Raw genomic sequence first — 20,500 nt, 5'->3', positions numbered from 1 at the left:
TTCCTGTACCCTTCCTTAGGCCTTTGCTTGTTTGGCCATTAGTGGAGAGAGAATGTTGGGTTAGATGAACTTTTGGTGTCACTTCAAACAGCTGTTCTGATGTTATTAACTAACAGGACTACCTGTCAGGTAAATAACTGCTTGTTGTTCACAATGTTAGAAAATTCAGTCCTAAGTAAGTACTTTATTTCCATTTGTTTAACACTTAAACTATATTAGAGGAGGAAAAGTGTCAGATTCAGATCTAATGAAAACAGCTGGATCTTTGATGAAATACTTGAAGGTACATAAGATCTGAACTGGATCAATAAAATTATATGATTCTACCCTCAACAAAAATGTTTTTGAAATTTCTTCTGTGTCATTCTAAATTAAACTTGGTAGCCAGGCTTGGTAGTTATCTTGCTGTTTTTTCACATTCACTTTAAATTTTCTTTGACTCTTGCCTGCTATTCTGAATGTCAGAAGGGTATTAATTCTATATGGCGTAGTTTTGTAAATTAGCTTCTGATACGGGTTCAGAAAAGAAATTCTCTGGTTTATTGAACCATAAATTGGTGAGGCTAAAAGCAGAATGTGCTTTTTGATTATAACATGTCTATTTTCCATCTGGATAACAGTTATTTGCTGTTCAGACAGCAAATATATTTGTGAGTGTGCACAGTCTGTAAGAAAAGAATATGTTGTACAGGAAATGAAAGCAATGCCAGAACTACTTGTTTTAGTGAAGAATAACAGAATAAGAATACATGCTGTAGCTGAGAAAATGATTTCTAATTGGAGAGTTATATGTGTATTATAAATAAGAAAGTTACTTTCCATTAGTCTAAGTAAGAGTCTGGGTCATCTCTCATTAAAGATAACATATAGGCTCTTTAATAGGGTTTGGACTGGGGATTAGACAGACACACCCATGATGTTAATTTGTAACAACATTAGAGGCCAAAAGAGGAGTTAAGATCAACAGGAGTCTTTTAATGGAATTCTCAAGATTTGTGTCTTAACCTTCCAGTTTATACATCATGACGAAGGACAAATCTTTGATTTCCTTATTCAAGATAAATAAGTCCATTGTCCCTGAAAATGAACTCTAGACAAACTAACAATTTGGCCCTCAGACAAAATAATGGACATTCCCCCTTCAAAATTCAGTGGGAATACTGTAGTCTGCAAGAGTTTAAGATGCCACATTATTGTGCCTAATCATCAATGTGCTTTAAATTTAAGGTTGAATAAAACAGTTTTGTTCTAGTCAGTGCAAGGTTTTTCAGGCTGTGGAGCGACTACGTTATCAAAAAGTCAACCAGAATAAAACATATTCCTTACATTGGGCCAGTTCAGAATTCTCAGATGATAACAGCTTTGGAAAAAAAAGGGATATTAGGATTTACCACTTTGTTCAAGAAGATCTCCCCGCTTTTGTGAAGTTATTGTCTGTACTCTTTGTCATTCAAAGGAGAAGTCAAATGTTCCCACAAGTTTTCTAGATCAGCAGACCTGATCCCTCATATCTGATCGTGTCCTGCTCAAGCCTGTTGGCTGACTGAGCAGCTGGCGGACTGGTTGTGCAGAAAAAAAACAGTCTAATGAGCATATGTCTAAAAAAAATGTCTCTTCACAAACAGATTAGCTGCAGCAAGCTTCCTATAAAGAGAATGGCTTGTGCTCACCCTGACCTCTGCTCTACTTTAGAAAATTGCCTTGGCAGCGTATGGCCAATAGTTACCCTATGGATGGGTTAAGGTAAAGGAAGCAAGAAGAGTGTGGTGGTGGCATGAGTAGAGGAAGATGGTGTATGATTGTATTAAAGTGCATGCTGTGCCAGCCTTATCCTTACAGGATCTCTCGATTCCCTACAGTGTTCACTTTACATTTCTGGTTTACTTTAAACCTATCATTTTCCAGGATATTTGTCCATGTTTCTACACATTAAGGAAGTATTATCCCACATTAACATGACAGGTTTGACATACTAAAAGCGATTTATCTAAGGCTGTCTGGAAGGTTTGCAGGGAAGCAGAGAACTTGAGCTTCCACCTAGTGCTCTCACTGTTACTTATTATCAGGAGTGCGTGTCTGGGTCTGTGCGGCACCACAGACTTCCTTGGACCACTGTTACAGCAGGACTCTTGTGACTAACGATGACAATAGGGTAAATAGTTAAGGCAAACCCTCCTAAAATGCCATGATTGCCATTATAATTTATAATTAACCACTGATATGAGAGCCTGTAGAATATTCACTTGCAACAGACTGATCTTTCTATTGCCACTTTCCACCAAAAAAGCTGTCAGGCTGCTCTCACAGTTCCTTGTGCCTTGTTTGCATTACCAGAGCAGCCTGGTCCCAGGTATCTGCCTTCATACAGTTAGCATGTTTGTGTCCTTGCTGTTTGGTTTGCCTTACACCTCAGGGCTGCATAGTGAAGAATGTGCTTACTCTGGGTTTTCGGGGATTTTGCTGTTGTTGTCTAGAAAAACTTTTTTTTTTTTTTTTTTATTAAAGATTTATTTTGAACTGGCAATTTAAGAATACTTTATATAGCTGGGAAAAACAAAAAGTAGTTCAGAAAGAGGAGGGAAGGGAGAAACTTTAGCATGGCATAAATATAGTAGAAGTAGCAAAGAAGTACAGACATTTCCAACATTTTTAAATGATTTTTAATGAGAGGAATTGCTTCAACTTCAATCTGAGATGCATGCCTGTAGGGAGCATCAATAATGATCCCAATCTTTCTCTGTTTCCCAGTTTGTCAGTTAAACAATAGAAATGCACTGGGAAATGTAAGTCTTGTTGAAACAGCAATCTTGTATGATAGCACTGAAAGCTAATGTCTTTAAAGTACTATAAGTCTTAAAATCCCAGGAGGACAATCTTCCATCGACGGAGCTGGAAAGAATAAAATTTCAGTCAAATGTAGATGAGGTACATGTGCTGCATTAATGCATTTCATCTTTAGGCACGTGTGGCGAAAGACCTGAAGAGCTTCCTCTCAATATCATCCTCAGCTTCTGACGTTTTCATGGGCTTTTCCCTGAAATTGTGGGATGGGAACATACAGATGAGGGAGAATATGCTTAACAAGCTTTCACTCTTAGTAATACCAGTTTTACATTTGCATATAGCTAAGGCAAAACATAGCCAAGCTCAGGCCATGCTTTATTGCAACACAGATTATTGACTCATAAAGGGTAACTGAGTGAAATTGGGCAGACTGAGGGATGTAGGATGTTAGAGTGATACTTATTTTCTGAATATTGCTTATGCAAAAGTAGTGTTGTTCACCATTGTATATAAACAATTAGAGTCAAAAGGAGCACCTCTTGCAGATGTTAATATTCATTAATATTTGAATCTTCAGTCTATTTCATAATGCCTGTTATTTGTGAAAGGTGCCAAACTAAACTCTTGGGTCCAGATTCCATGCAATTACTTTGAATATGAACGTTTTTGTTGAGCTCCTTCTTACCTATGACTGGATTTGTAAAAGTATAATCATGGCTGAATGTATATTTACATATGTTATTAAAAATATAAAATGTCATTAAGACAAGAATAAGATGACCTCATGAAAATCTAGAAAAGAAGAATTTTGGAGGCGAGATTAGTTGATATAAGGAGTGGAGAATAATAAAAAATAACTAGCTTTTGAAAAGGTGGATTGTTCCCAGTGTTCTACCCAAATTAATATGGTGATTAAAGCAGAGGTCTAATGACTAGCTTCTAGAGGCAGAACATCTTAAGCCATCTTCATTCCTCATGCAATGCTGCTGATCACTGTTTTTGCTTTAATTACAACTTTGTAAGAGCACATTTCTGAAAATGATGTCTGCATAGATAAAAAAGGAAATGTAGATTACCGCTAGAAGAACGGTTCATTCTGGAATTGCATCTGAACAGAATACCTCTGAACATTCATTTGCAGACATCTTTGTACAGAGAAATAAAGTAATAGTTTATCCCATGGGGAAATTTTTAGCCAATTAACCATGCGTTATATGAATATCCAGGTGTTTAAGCATATTATGCTGATTGACAGGTGAGAGTGTTGCTGACATGATGCCAATATACATGTATTGCACCTAACTTATAGTAACAACACAGGCCACCAATTACACAGATCACTTTCTTCAGAAATCACAGCTGTTTCATAATCAACAAAATACTAGTTTAACTGCCTCCATTTATTGGTAGCAGAGGCTGAATAAATTACTGTTGTACTTTAAGGCAAGTAAGAAAGATTAACACAAGTGGTAACCATAACTGCAATTGAAATGCTATGCCAGGACTACCAATATGAGTTGATTTGCAGGTTTGTTGTTACATAAGACGTACAAAAAAAGTATAATCTCAATTTTTACTTGAATGGATTACAAAGGCGTAACCAATGACAAAGCTTAGATTAAATCCTGTTGAGACTAAAATTGTGGGTATTTTTTTTAAAAAAATTGATGCAAGTTTGCATCATAGTTTTACGTGTCATAGTACACTGAAAAAGAGGTGTTAGGGAGATAAACATGGAGTTTGTAGTTTAATGTTAAGAATTCTAGATTAAACAATTGCGTTAGTCCTGCCATCTAAGTACAATGAGAGTGGATATTCAATCAGCTATTAAGATCTATAAATGACTTCCTGTTTTTTCTCACCTTTCTTCTCTTTCCATGTCAGATTCTTAGAAGAGAGGGAGGGTTGTTAAAATAATTAAGAACAAACTATCCTGATGTTCATTGTAGTTTGTTTTCTATTTTTGTTACTAAATCTAAACTATGTTCCTTGTTATAATCAAGTCAGAAATATAGGTATCTCCGGGGAGCAATTCTTTGCATTCTGACAGATATAAAAGACAGATGAAACACTCTCTCCAGATGCTTATTTTTCTCCATTAAATCTAAAGTGAGACTAGGGTGAATAGTTTCAATATAGATGACTAACTTTAGACATCTAAATTTGTATGAGTTAAAGTTTCTTAATGGTTAAATTCATCTGACGATCTAAAAAAGTTCTTAAATGTATGAATTCAGTGAAAAGTCTTGATCCCACTGCGCTCATCATTCCTCTACCTACTTTCTACTTATATTGCGTGGGTACTTTGGAGGGTGTTTTCTGGTCATGTCTTACACTAACTGAAATATCTGCAACATGGAAAGTACATAAGCCTGGTCCCTCAAGATATGGCCATCACTTAATAAAGGTTGTATAGATCATAAATGCCACATAACCCTGCAAAATGGACATAAATTATTTCTACCTCCCAAGATTGTTGAGACAAGGTAAACAGAGGTCAAGCAAATTTCAGCTAACTGATGTAGACTTTTCAAAGCATTTTCCAAGCATTTTCAAAGCATTTTCCATATTTCATGAAAATTCTCCATTTATCAATATTCCTTGAAAATGACAGGATTTTGTTGCTGCACCATGGGAAGTCAAAGCTCACCAGTGCATGGCCAATTATCTATTAAATGAAAACTATATTTAGGCAGGAGTGGAGTTACATTTAAGAATACCTTGTCTGTAGTTTAAGACTCCCATAAAGTGTTCTTCGGTAAAAGTGCGTGTTCGGTAAAAATTCTTAATCTGATTCAGGAAGGCAATGTTAACTACCGCCACAAAGATCCTTTGGGCTCCACCTTGTGGCTAATTCGACGACTGTTACCTCGAGAGAGATGTCTGCCTTCAGCAGCCAAAATAGCACTGCTAGTTTAAACAGCATAGTGGCATGTGACTGTTTTTATTATTTTCTCATACATAATACTGATTTTTTGACACTATTTTAAGGAAATGCTTTTAAAAGTATTTCTACTTTTTTTTTTTTTTTTTTTTTTTCTTTAAGAACATACATTCTGTTAGGAGGCTGTGTAATCCACATTGCAGTTATAGAATTAAAAAGTCAATTTTCTTATCCTTTGAGGCATGTTAGAAAACTACATAATGAAAGTGTGGCTCATGTTGCACCTTGAACCAGTGACTTGTGCAGCTGAGCAGAAATCCCATGCTGCCATCATCATTTGCTTTATGAATAAGAAGGCTGCCTTCCAGTTTTTCTGGTCAACTCCAAAGTTAAGCTGTTTTGAAATGCACTACTGCCCAGTTCTTCAGTTTGGAAAGCATCTTGATTTTTATATACATTGAAAATGGACACAGCTGTACCTTGGCCAGTTTATACCACAGTCTGTATGCAGAGCAGCAGTTTTCAAGCGATGGATAGGGTACCATTACCAGGAGTAATTGAAAGAAATTGTCCTTTACTGGATTGGCAAAAATGTGTATTTTGGAGCTGGAATGTACATGCCTTGCCCATTTTCTGCATTTGTCTGATATTAGCTGCACTCAGACTGTATGCAGTTTTTTTATACCATGATGCGTTTATTAGGAAAAGGTCAAAATGTGATCCTTCATACTCTCCTGTCAATTTATTATTGATGAAATTTGTCAGATGAATGTCTTTTTTGATTTCCTAAAAAATATTAAATGAATTTAAGAGCAAGCTGACAGAGCGATAATGTTGAAAATCAGAACAGGAGTCATGTTATTGACAGGCAACTAGCTTCTGCATCTCACTAGCTTAGGAGTATTCAAAACGTCTAACTGTATGTAGTCTATATAGGAGATGAGACTCCCAGTAGACAATTACCCTGAATTAGATGTGCACTCTAACTTGCTCTCAGAAACAAGACAGGGCTCTCTCTCTCTCGTTCATTAGCTATAGGGAGCCTGGAGGAACCAACTTCCTGGCAACCCAGGTTCATGATTCACATTAAACAATGAGATGGATCTTCTTACATGTAGGCATGTGGATGCATAACCCACAGGGATTATGAGATGGTTAAATCCTGTTTGGGTTCACTAGAATCACAGAAGTAATGAATCTTCAGGCAAGCTTTCCTGAAACTGACCTGGAGAGAGAATTTACTAAGCTTGTTAAGGTTGCTTGCTTGGCATCTCCATCTCAGTTCATGCCCCTTTAGTCAGAAATCAATAAGGTATGGGAGCTATGAACTAAAATGAGAAATTCCATTTTATGCAGAACTAGGAGACCTTGAAATAGGTTTTAATCCGGTCCCATTTCAAACAAAGCATTTTTGGAACTCTCTGTATTTTGAAATATAAAAATATTGGTTTGGTTTTAAAAATATTAACCATTCTTTCCTTTAAAAAGGGCACTTAAAACTGAAAAAATGCTGAAATATTTTGGTTTTACAGCTCTGTTTATCATTTCTTGGAGGTGCCCTAAAGCTGATGGGCTTTATCTCACATCACCAATGCATGGGTCTGTTGTAATTCACTTGAATCCCTGCTTTCAGTGTTTTGAATTGTGAGCAAGAGTTAAAAATTCTTATGTACTGGCAGACAGATTTGTTCTTGGGGATTTTAGGGAGTGCCTTCCTCATGCCAAGAGTTGCTACCTCTTGCTCTTTAGGAACTGACAACTTTTTACACATTTCTATGACAGCTCCTTTACCTCACACACGTTGAAAGAAGGCATAACATGATGCTGGAAGCTGAAGCTAACTATTTTCTAGGACTTCGGTCACAAAGTCTTAGGGAGCTAACCTTTCAAATAGAAATGGTTAATGCATAAACTTCGTACATAAATTGTGCTTTAAGGTTCCTGATAGTATCATACATATTTGGAGAAATCAGTGAAATATGTAAGCTTTCTCCATCTTAATTTTGTTCTTTTCTGTCTCTTCTTTCAAACTCCTTCATGTCTGATTTATGCTATGCACAGAATATACCATCGATAGAAATTGTCATTCCATCTTCTTTTTATGATGGCTTGTCACTGTATTGCTCATTATTCTTGTTCTTCTAGATGAGGGGTGTCTATTTGAATAAGACAGAATAATTGGAGAAAGCTTTGTGTACAGTACAGTGCTTATGTGCTGCATGATTCACATGAGAAATGGTAAAGTGGTATTTGAACTCTGCATGCTACTGCCATAATATATTTTGGATAATGAGCCAGTCAATTTAGAGCACTGCCTGGCTACTTCTATTACTTTTGCAGCTGGACAAAAAATACTGTATCTTTAAGCAAAACTATCACATATTGCCCCTTTTTATTGCCAGTCAGAGGAATACACATGCAGCCTGAACAGTTTTTTATGATAAGAGAATAAGCAGAAATAAATAAAATCTGATCATATTAGGAGTTAGCTAGTAACATGCAATATTTTCCATGTGGGGCCTGCAGACAGTGTGAAGCTAGGTGAGAAAGCTAAAGCGTGGCATGTTCGTTTTTTGGAAGAGGCCTTGTTCTCTCCAGTTGTCCAGTTTAGTGCACATCTACTGAAGACGGGAACATCATTGAACCAGTTTTCCTTAGTTACCGGAAAATTTCATTTGACTAACATGTTTTTCACTAGAAACACTACCTTCTTTGCTGACAATGTTGGTTATGATCTCAGAAAACCAGAGGGAGGTTTAGTCTAAAAATAAATGACCAAAGCTGACTTTTAGTTCACACCTCCATGTTTCTGTGAAGTAAGCTGGTGGTAGCCAGCAGGATGAGGTACAACCTGCCCTGAGCCAGGTGCTTGAAAGTATCCTACCTATACTTGTTGATAAAATCCTTTCAACAAATCAAGAAATTTGAGGAAATTATTTTTTTTAGCAGAAAATACATAAAAAAGAAAATAAAATGGAAAAATTGATCCAACTTCAAAGAATGTTCATTAAAAAATGCATTTTTTAATCAGTTTTGTTGGGGAAGATTATGGTTAAGGAAGAAAAAAATCCTAACCTGTGAAAAATGAACTAAGGGCAAACAGTAGGTATTTCAAACAAATTCCCTTGATGTTCTTCTGTAAATGAATGAACCCATAACCTGTGGCAAGGCTGACAGAAGTAGCACCCTTAGCAATTACTTCACTCTTTTCTTTCCATTAAGGATGTAACAGTCCATGTGATAAATTCAAGACTGTGAACACAGCAGGAATTTTGATGTCTGAAAACCAATGGCTGTAAGTGTACTGCCAGTTTTCTGATTTTTTCTGCCTTGTGTGCTACCTTTTATGCCTCAGTTGTTGCAAATTAATCTTTGGACAAAATATCCTGCTCGATACCTATTAAGCATGGTTGTTTTTGATAACGAAAATGAATTTTATTATTCTGTTAAACACATGAGGTGAAATTTTGGCTCCAGTGGAGTGAATGGGAATTTTGCCACTATCATTAACACAGCCAAGATTTCACTCATAAGCTGCTAAAACAGTTGAAACTATAATTTTTATTTTTTCCAATTCAGTTAATGACTGTGTATAGGGATAACAGAAAAAATAATAAATTAACAGTATTGAAAATGTCTTTATGCATAGACAACAAAGGTTGTCTCCATTGTTCAACTATGTGAATCACAGAATTTCCAAATCTTTTTGAAATGGCAAAAGACACTCTCCCCGCCCAAAAATTATCCCCCATCAGTAAACGTCAGAAATAAAGAGCCAATTTTTTTCTCACTTAGTACAAAATCTTGAATTATCCTCTGAAATCTATGGAAAAGTTCTGAAATGTTCCCAGTTTAGTGAGCAAAATATGGATTATAAACCAAATAATCAATAAAGTTGAATAGATTAAAGAAAATTATCACTTCAGTGCTAATATTTCATTATTTTTGCAGTTGAAATAAAATTGACAAATTACAAAATTATGTTTCAACTCAGAAAATCTTATTCTGAAAGACAACACTATAAATAGATATTTAGGGTCTGATAAATACAGTATATTTATCTTTAAATATTTAAAGTAATGTTTTAGATTCTGATTCAGAGAAAATTTTTCTACTAATCTGTTAAAATACCAAAGAATGACTTCAGCAAAGCTTATATTTATGCTACGTACATATCTGAAAAGAGGAAATTAAATGTACCAAGGAAAGAGCCTTCTGCAAAGAACAAACAGCCAGGTCAGCATGCACAGTACACAGAGAACAAGTTTTGTTCTCTTTGACAAATCCTAACATGGTAACAAAAGCTTTTCATTTTCTTCCCAATCAGAACGATGAAGTGTCTGATACTGGGCTGTGTTGGCCTGTGCTAAAAGGAGCTAACAATACTGGAAATGACAACTGTGTTATCACAGTAGGAGTAGATAAAGCCGGCTGATGGTAGCACATGAGGTGGTGTGTGTCATTGCAATTGTATCACTGAAAGAAATATTTCTCACAGTGGTCACAGCCTGAAAGACACTTCAGTCAAGGGAAAATAATTGATTTACCTTTCTTCTCCCCCTCCTTTTTCACCGCAGCTGAAACAGAAATAAAAATACTATATTTTCACAACCGAAGTTAATAACACATAATATCAGTAAAAATAATTCAGACACCTATATATGAGCCTTTTGTGTACATATCTCAATCTATACATATATTATGCAATATAGGAATAGATTTCTTTGCCATATGAAGAAACTGATGATCAGAAAGATGAAGTGTTTCTTCACAGACAGCCAGCTCTGCTACTGATGAGAGCAAATTCCATCTTTTTAGATTCTCACACTTGACTTTAGTCTCAAAGTCATCGTTCCTCCCAGACACTAATACTGAGAGATAGAAGCACACTTTTTAATATTTTAAAATTAACAACAAAGAAGGAAGATAGACTGGAATGGGAAGGCATGAAGGGGTAAAGGGAGTCTGGAGAAAGGTTATGGAGCATCATCTGTTTGAGAGAAATATGTGGGTTTTTGCTATTAAAGCTTGTAGTGCTAAACACATGCATAAAATAAGAAGCAAAAAACCACCTGAAGTCATGTTCAGGTTTCTAAGCCTCTGCCTAACATAAGGAATTACAAGGTATGATCATGCAGCAATCCCACCTCCAAATCCTACATTGTGAGTTTTGTGGGAAAGAAGACTGAAAAGAGACTGGAAGGAAACTACTGCTTTAAATCTTAAACCCAGTTTAAACAACCTGGAATCGGTTCCCCAGAGCAAACCGTGCTGTGTTGCCAGTATTCAAACTCTAGAGACAGAATAAAAGTCCCCCCAAAACTCAGCCTGGTATTCCAATAAAACATTGCTTGTATCTGCAACAGGTACTGTGAAATCATATAAAAATTTTACTAAAAGGACTGAGGTGTCTAAAATGGGAAAGTTACCTGCATTTACAGATGACTGCTGTAATCCTGATGGAGCTGACCCAAGCTCGTACTTAAGTCCATTTGAAATCCATATGCTACCCATTTCCCAGTCTACATTTATAGGGCTGAACCTTCTAAAAATGTAGTTACAGATGTCACTTTATTTTGAAACATGACAGAAATGGTGGTAGCAAGACTCTGCCTTAGGCTAGCATTTGTGGGCAAAAGAAGACAGAGGAATTAAAATTCAGAGCTCTTCTGCCCCAGGAAAGGGTGTTCAGCAGTAGGCTCCCAGTATGAACAAGCCTGATTTGGCTCTGGAACTGGAAAGGAAACATGCAGAAGCAGATCTCTGCCTTTCCTTTGGAGAATGTGCCCTAGTGCAGGACAGAAATCAAGGCTCAGGAGGTCAAAGGAGGGAGTAGGCACAGTCTCAGGTGTTTGCATTTTGGGGTTGGGTGCTGATCTCTGCCTCTCCAGTGCACTTAACATGAAAAGTCCTTTTATTTCATTCATTATTACATTTGGATAAAAGATCAAAACCAAAAAGGTTAAACCTGAAATTACTGAAATGCTATCTATCAATTAATGACCTGCAGCAAAAAAAGATTCTGATTTCAAAGATTTTTCAAGTTTTCTTTCACTTTACTTTCAGAATGAAATAAATTTTTAATATCTCAGAAATGTGCCCAGCGGTAGAAAAAAGGTTTCATGCCTAGAATTAGTGAAAAACAGGCACAAGGCTTCCAGGATCTGGTCTTCTTTGCAATCGCTTTGCTTTCCTAAGTGATATGCATATCAGAGCTGTGAAGTGCATCTTTCACAAAACTGTCATTACAGCAGATTTAGTATTTTTTCCCCCAGAAGCTGCTATAGAAGCCTCAATGGCTTTCGAAAGGCATACTTACACTGCCACTTGAAGTATGTTGGAGGGACACCCAAATGAGCAGAAAGCCCAAATATCAAGACTCTGTGTAGGATTTATAAGAGAACATGCAATGCACTTCTGGGCAGCTCGTGACTTCTGTCCTGCCAGGTTACAGGATGCAGCTTACCATGCTTCTGGTCCCGAGGCAAGCAGAGGCAGAGCAAGGTCTGTCCATGCTTGCCACTGCACTTATGGCTAGCTAATTTCTGTTGTTATGCTATTATATCCTGTTGTGACATCTGTTTGAATTTTCACCTTGGCCACAGTTTTTCTGATGGAATGTACTGTAAATACTCAACAAATCTTAAGAGACAGAAGAGACCTCAATTCTGACTGCTGTTGCCAATAGCATTGCTCTGACCAAATCCTGTTATTCAAAATTAAAATTAACAAGGAATAAATGAAAAAGAACACCAATATCATCCTTTACATTGCTCTTTCAGAAGCTGTGCAATGTGTTCGTATCTGAAATGCAGCAAAAAGATGGATAGATTACCCAAGGATCTTGGTCTACACTGATAAAAAGCCAGATTACCTGATGAGAACAAATGAGAGCAATATATTATAGCTGGGCAGGTAAGGACATGAAATAAAGTAGAATGATGAACTAGAAAATGCGATGCTCAGATATGAGAAATGTCTTGGCTGTGTTCTTTTTTACCTTGATTATTTGGAGAAAGAAAGCCAGCTTTTTTGCACTGTACTGATGAGAGGTATCATCTAGTTCTTGAATTAGGAATTTGTACCTACACACCTGTTCAAAGAGGACTGTATTAACAGTCTTAAGTCACAGTCTTCCTTTCCCAGACCTATCCAAACCCAATCATACATTTCCACTTAATATAGATAAGATATAAAGCAAAATATGTTTATCATAGATACACATCCCATTTTCAGGGATCATGAATCCAGACTGACAACTACTCCAGAAACTTGAAGTGAGCACCATCATCTTTTATGTTTTGGGAACAGGGGAAAAAAGCATCATGAACCATGGCGGACCTTGTTCAAAAATTTTTTGGTGGGCTGGGAAAATAAAGATAAGTTTCAAGTGGTGGAAAGGTCACAAAATGTGTCAATGTAGCAAATATTTTCACGAAGAATAAAAATTAATTCAGGTTTGGGGTCATTCTATTGCTTTTAACTTGTATCAGAAACTTGAATCTCGATCACCAGCAGTCCTTGAATCCCATAGGTAATGATGGTTCTAAGGGACTTTTTTTCTGAGCTGTTCAGAAAACAGAAACATTTCTGAAATCTTGAAAATCTCTTGAAAACACCAAAAGTCTTGAAAACACTGTTTCCTACTCAACAATAGTCTGTTCCATGTAGCTTTATGACTCAGCAGTAGCCAGGAACAGATATTTAGTCAGAATACTGTCAAAGAATGATTTTTTCTACAAATTCTGTTTTTTTCTTATAACAAGCAATTGGTTTCCATCCTGACACGAAATTTAACTGCCTTTCTAAATTTACAATAATTAATTATGAACATTGGGTCTATGAAAGCTGAATTTCCATATAGATATCCATTTCCTCTATGGTGTTTTTGAAGAGCCCTCGACTTAGATTTGTGATTTTCAGTTTTATCATGATCATACTAATTAATCTCAAAGGTAATCTGAATCTTTCCTATTTCTCTTTCTATGAGACTTTTGTTGCTCTTTCCTATCCCACTCCAGTGCCACATTATCACACAAGAGTTTTGAACACAACACTCCAGATAAGATGCATCTTTGATTTATGCAATGTCTTTCAAACACTGTATGCATTTTTTCCAAATGCATCTGCATATGGAAGAAAGTTCTTCACTGACTTGTCTGCGGTAATACTTAGGTCCTTTCCTGAATTTATATAGTTAATTTAGAGATAAATTCTTCTTTAATATTTTTGCTCCAGTATATATTACATTCTATTTACTGACACTAAATTTTCTTTGCCATCATGCTGCCCATTCACCTTGTAAATTCAGTGTATCACAGCCACTTCTGATCCTGAATTCTTTAACTAATTTTATGTCATCTGAAAATTTCATTACATTACTATTTCTATCTTTTCCTGTTAATTAAGGAATATAACATGAGTCCAGACATGGAATCATAAGCAATTATTCTGTAAACAGGCTGCAAGATAAAAATTAATCAATCACTCTCTGCTTCCTAATCAGATATTTATTTCCTTCAATACTGTGCCTCTTAGGCAGCAGCTATATCATTTCTGCAGTACTTCCTATACTGGAACTTTTCAAAGGCCTATTTAAACCATCCCATAAAAGCTGTGCTTATTACTTTATCAAGATGTTCAAAACACTTATTACTAAGACATAATTTCCTTTTGCAGAAACCATGTAGATTAGATCTCTGTGATGTGATTTTTCAGATATTTGTTTTTGTTCTGATTTTAATTATGATTTCACCAATTTTCTGACTGATTTAAAAATCTCTGAATAACCCTGGAGTAATTTAAACTATTGTATTTACCCTGACACACTTTGAGACAGACAGTCACTGATTTGGCTGAAGTTGGTGGAAGTTTTGACTAGGAAGTTCTTACATTTATTTTGGTTATAGGCATGTAAGTTATGGTAAAACAAGATCAAATGCAGACTCAATGTCAGGTACTCTGTGATAACTGTCCATATGCATGCTGTTATGCTGAAGTGAAAACCACCTCATGTAGGCAGCTGCAGCAAAGCAGCTGGCATTCGCTAAGCTGATACTGTCTTTGCCCATCTCACCATAAATTGTCCATCTGTTCATAGCTTGAGAAGAAGGTACTGTTTTAAAATATTTAAGAACCATATAAAGTGATATTTCTCTCTCAGGTCTTCCCAACAGCTATTTTCTCTCTCTCTTCCAGTCTTTTTGAATTTGGAATTTCTCTTATCCATGGCAAGAGAATTTTTAATCGTGTTAAGAAACCACAGCTAAAAGAACCAGCCTTACAGAGCAACAGAGAGGAGAATTTAGCCTTTAAATTGCCTGGAGTATCTGTGTTTAGAATGATTCTCATTCAGTAGCAGGAAACACCTTTCCTGCCCTCTTCCTCCTCTGGTCCAGGTTTTAATGAACAGGTTAGGAGAAATAACTTCTTATTAGATTATCTTCATGCATTTTATTATTGATGGGCAAGGAAGATGTTGTGGTTGAACTCCCCTGTATAACCTGACTATCCCTTTTGTCCTAATTTGTAAGACATAGCTGTCAGACCTACTAAGAAAAATTTAACTCACTAGATAACCTCCCTCCCCAAAAGTTTACAGTGTTTTTCTCTTTATTACCAGCAATGCCTTAATGAGAATACACAAGCACAGTGTCTAGAATGAAAGTGACACAAGTGTGCAAACTCTGCTTCAGATTATCAGGATTCACACTCTATGGGTTATCAGGCCCCCTGTAAAGTCACTGGATAGAGGTGGTAAGAGAGTGGTTACATTTCTGAGCAAGTTCCCTTTGTGTGTGGAGTGTGGTCCAGACTCTCATCGACAGCTAAGGAACAGGAAATACTGACTATTAACAGAAGACAGACTTCTCCCATCCCTGTCTGAGTCCTTGAAACTTGATACTTAAAACGTATGAGGATTAATTTAAGCACACTCCCAAAGATAGGCACAAATCTCTGTTTGAAAATATCGCAAAAGGCCAAGGAGTGTGGCAGAGCTACCCAGGGATCTGATCTCTCTGCTGCATCAGAGGGTGCAAATCTCTCTCTGTCAATCTCACTTTTCAGGAGTGCCCAAAGTACAGAGTGTTTTTGGAGAGGGACAGTTTTTCACTGGGTCTGTGAAGAATAGAGTGCAATTGGACCATAAAATGGCAATAAACCAGAGGGAGTCTTATTCTGCCCAGCTGTTGAGAAGTGCATTGTCCCAGTCAGAGAGAATCCTGGTTTCTGATCTTAAATATTATGTGAAACAATAATATTATGCAACGATTATGTTTTATTGCATAGCATGTATAAATAAAATGTTATATATATGCATTCAGAGGACTTTACATAGTGCTGTTATCGAGATCTACATAAGCATGTAGCTGTCCCTGCCTCCAGGATATACCTTAAGTATCAGTAGACATACTTTCATTTACAAATCTGTTTTGACTACTGAATGTATATTTCTGCATATATATGCAGTTTCTTCTTATTTCTTCTTATTCCTTAAAAAAAATCAAGTATCAAACCATAAGGACAATGTTACACTTCATAGTTTGGCATAAAACATGCCTCATCTTTAATTTATATTAACTGTTTTTTGGAATTAAAATTCTATCTCCTTCCTCTTATAAAATAGTATTCATTCATATTATGTATGATATTTCTGTTCTTTTTCTCTTATTTTCTCATGTCTATTGAAGAGTTTTTACAGCTAAGTGCTGACTCACAATGGGAATTTTGTACCTCCCACTACAACTCAGCCTTTGTATTTACATATCTGTCATTATCTTAGTGTCTGACTTTTAAAGCTCTGATGTTTTCTTGAAGTATTTCTTATCATCAGTGTTCAGCAATGACGTACTGTAATGGGTGGGCCGTTTGAACAGGCTGATACTGCAATTTTTATACACCTAATATATCTACCTTTCATTTAGGTTCTCTATTTTCCAGGATAGTCTACTGCAATCCTATATCCAGCTTGTGTGAATTCAACTTTCACATTTCAAAAATGTATTTGTCTTAACAAAGGGGTTACACTGGCCACTTCTACTAATGCAATTTACACTGGATTTGACAGATCTCTGTAAAGTGGTAAGTGCTAATCAAACCACTGCTGTTTCTCAAGGCGTTTTTTAAGTTGACTAGTTTAAACTGAGATGTCCATTGAAGAAGCTCCCTGTGTACTCTCAGCTGGCTAAAAAAAGTACCGGTGCTCATAAAGATGACCTCCTTTTTGCACGTCTTTACAGGGTGATGGCCACAAAGTTTCTGGAACACTTTTCCCTACAGAGGCTTTTCTCAAACTGCCTGATCTATGTGACATGTCACTTATCATTGTTAAGAAAGAGAGGTTTAGTGAAGCACAGCATCCCACACGGTTGCTTAAAGTCACTTTATGCATTGGGGTTACACTCTTCTGACAAAATGTCAATGTCTTGTCATACATATTCAGTGTCATTCAGTTAGTTGTATTTGCTTTTAGAAGTGCTGCATTTGTATGAATCCCAGCAGTTAAGAAATGGCTTTTGAAGATCTGTCACATGGAACAGAAAAGACAGAAACAACTTTTAAAAACCTGCAGCCACTGAGCTGAACTGCCTTCCAAGTGAGCTTGTATATGGTTTGCTGTATCATGAACTTTGGTGACTAGAAAATGACTGAATCCTATAGTAGACACTAAGGTGGCATTACTATACACATGTATACACATGAGATATTCCCACTCAAGGTGCACTTTTCTCTTGCAGTCTTGCTCCAGGGGCTTTGAAGGATCTGCAGTCATGATCAGAACAGCCACTTTACAGATCTAAGACACACAAGACTTACAAAGAAGGCAGTTGGCCTGATCATGTGTCTGACAGCATCTAGTTCAAATATTTTAAGTTCTTGTAGAGCTTGCTAGAGTCAAAGAGAAATGTTCTCACTGCTGTGAGATATCAGTTGCTCTCAGTGAGGTGTGCAAGGCATCAAGTACATCTAAAGGTGACATGCAAGGCCGTATGCAAGCCACTAGGAAAAACTGAAGCAAGTAGTGCTCATCTCATTTGGGAACCTGGTAAAGGCTGTGGAGACTCAGCACTATTAGTCCCCACTACGGCATTGCTTATCCAAATATCCTGCTGTTCCTATAAAAAACAATCAGTTCTAGTTCAGACTTCATTCAAGACATTGTTCTTTATCAGAATAATCACAGGTGTTTCTAATGTGACATTGTACTGCAGTGAAGTTAAACTTGGCATACCCTGCACTAAACATTCAGATCTTGCTTCTTGTGTCTTGACAAGTAGGAAACTATAAGACTACAAGATGGATGACACAACAACACAGAATCCTTTACGTCTCTTAAAGTGTTTTAGTCTATAGGTTAAAATGTTAGCCCATGTGGAAAAAGTCTGTGTGATATGAAAGTTCACTGGGAACATGGCTCATATTTTCTACTGCTATAATATATGGAAAATCTTGCGTGTGTCCTATCAACTACTATGGGAAGAAGACTTAATTTTATAATAAAAAAATAGATAGTAGTGTTAATCACTTCTGGGTACTGAGTTTCTTTTTCAAATATACTGAGCATAAACCACTTCATGTGCAGTCAGTGAAATTCTACAAAGTCTAATTAAACACGTCCTTTCTTGAAAAAACTCAGTTTTGGAACCTGAAAGGAGCTGTTATTCACCAGTTGTTTCACTGGCTGATCAGGCTGAGTTAATTAAATCCTTCTTAAATACTTTTATTTTGTATAGTTGGGTGGGTGTTTGACACTTCACTGAAGGTAATTCATTAAAAGTGCAGCTAAAAACCTTTTACAGACATGTATTACTTCTTTATAATATTTGATTTTTTGTAATAAAGTCTTTTACTTTTATTATCACTTAAATTTGAATAAATCAATTTTCAAACCGGAAATATTTATGGAGAACCAAAGACAAAAATTAGATAAGAAAGTCAATGGGAAGCTTAATAGTCAAACACTTAAGGGTCTAATCAATGTTTAACTCTTCATTAACCTACCTATGATTCAGAGATATGTTTGTGAGAACCTAGCAGGAAGACCATAGGCCTTTCTTGCCTGAAGCTCAAAATAAAAAAGCCAAGTTGTAGTAAACCAATAATCAATATACAAATAAACCCACGCACTTCAATATTCCCTGTTGACTAAAGGTAGCTAAAAGAAAAGGTACAATAATGCATTCCTGTTCTTATAATGTCCTTGACCTTGGACTGGAGTCCAAGTTCATCTACTTTGACTACTTCAAAGAGTTTCAGACTATTTAAGACCTAGTTCCTTTTGTAGCACTTAAGCCTTCACTTTGCTTCAGTGTTACAACTGTGCAAAGTAATAGATGATTTCTACTGTTCTGCTATGTACTACCTACATACACTATGTGAAAGAGCTGCACATAAAAACTTGCAGATGTTATCTTTTATAGCTTTGTCAGAGAAAATATTGCCTCATTATTTCTAGTGATCCTTAGGGAAAATCTAAAGATAGGAAGTAATATTATTCAATTATTTGAAGCAGTTTTCAAAACGGACTGGAAGTTTTTAAGGTTGACTATTATATTACCATGGCTCAAATGACTGTTATTAGCTAGCAAGTTATTACATATTCTTATCCATATTAAATTATTTACACATTTAACCTGAGAGACTGCTTTCTAATGAGCAAGTGATATTTAATTAATATGCAAATAGTGTCAAAATAAAACTAAGTTTTGTTTGGATTTAGTTGACATGAATAAATAAACCTGAAAGTATATGGTTAATTGTAATTATAGTTTTATCACTGCCTAAAAATGTCTAGTGTTTGAGAGGTACTATAAATTATAATTGGTTTTTATTCGATAGCTAGTGCTGATATTTCAATGTAAAAAGAGAGAGCAAAGCACAGTCAAATAACGTGCTATAGAAGAAAAGTGCAAACTGAAATGACAAATTTAAATAGAAACAATGAGACAAAATTTAAAAAAAGAAGAAAATAAGTCTTCATAACTTTGCTACAACTTGCTTGTATAGCCCCATATGTATATCTCATCTATCAGCCAGGTAAAAAGAATGTCCAGCAGCAAAGAATGCCATTCAAGGATATTTATGGATGGCTAAGTGAAGAAACTAGGATTTCATTTGGGAATGTTTGCACAAAGGATTTATTTTCTCAACTGAATCTTATGCTAAGGCTCAGCTCAATTTGGGATTGTTACCTTTTTCCTTAGTCGTAGTTGAAGTCTTCATTTCTTTTCCTTTTGAAGAGTCTGGAAAAGACATCAAATACAGAAATATAAGGAGAAACTTAGTAATAGAAGTGTTCACTGTGCCCATCAGTACTATAACAAATGTGCATAATACCAGATCAACCAAATGTGCAAGAGAGAGAAGTGTTAACAACTAGAATTTCTGTTTACTTCAATAAAAGGCTCAATTTGTTAACAACTAGAATTTCTGTTTACTTCAATAAAAGGCTCAATTTGTTAACAACTAGAATTTCTGTTTACTTCAATAAAAGGCTCAATTTAAGATTTGAAAGCAAACTGAAAATAATTCCCACTAAATTAGCTGGCAAAGTTTCTGCAGTTCAAGCCATGCACTCATTCCTGTGCAGCCTGTCGTTTCAGCCTGTTGTGTGAATTCAGTAACAGCTTTGTTACTCAGAACAGACCATCATTCCTGCTGCAATATTGGCTGTGCAGGTCAGACAGTGGCTAAAGGACACCACAATAAGAGTTACGATTTTATTATTTCTGAATCATGTCAGACACTGCTCCATCCAATATATGAGATCTGCTGAGTGAGAAGAAGTTAGGTTTAGTTCCTTTTCACCAAAAGCCTGTAGTTCAAAATATA

At 36.1% G+C, this 20,500-nt stretch overlaps 1 protein-coding gene across 6 annotated transcripts in view; it reads right to left on the bottom strand.

Annotated features, from left to right (window-relative positions):
• The window catches only part of TRDN (triadin), a 244,571-nt gene that overhangs the window by 40,187 nt on the left and 183,884 nt on the right, over positions 1-20,500 (bottom strand). For all 6 annotated transcript variants that reach the window (XM_074819208.1, XM_074819204.1, XM_074819207.1 and 3 more), the window contains 2 exons: positions 19,861-19,911; positions 10,216-10,245 (listed from right to left, as the gene is read on the bottom strand). In XM_074819208.1, coding sequence (XP_074675309.1) covers positions 10,216-10,245; positions 19,861-19,911 — 81 coding nt within the window. The remainder of the gene's footprint in view (positions 1-10,215; positions 10,246-19,860; positions 19,912-20,500) is intronic.

The sequence above is a fragment of the Strix aluco genome, chromosome 3 (genome assembly GCF_031877795.1).
Source record: "Strix aluco isolate bStrAlu1 chromosome 3, bStrAlu1.hap1, whole genome shotgun sequence".
NCBI lineage: Eukaryota > Metazoa > Chordata > Aves > Strigiformes > Strigidae > Strix > Strix aluco.
This window is presented reverse-complemented; position numbering and strand designations above follow the sequence as displayed.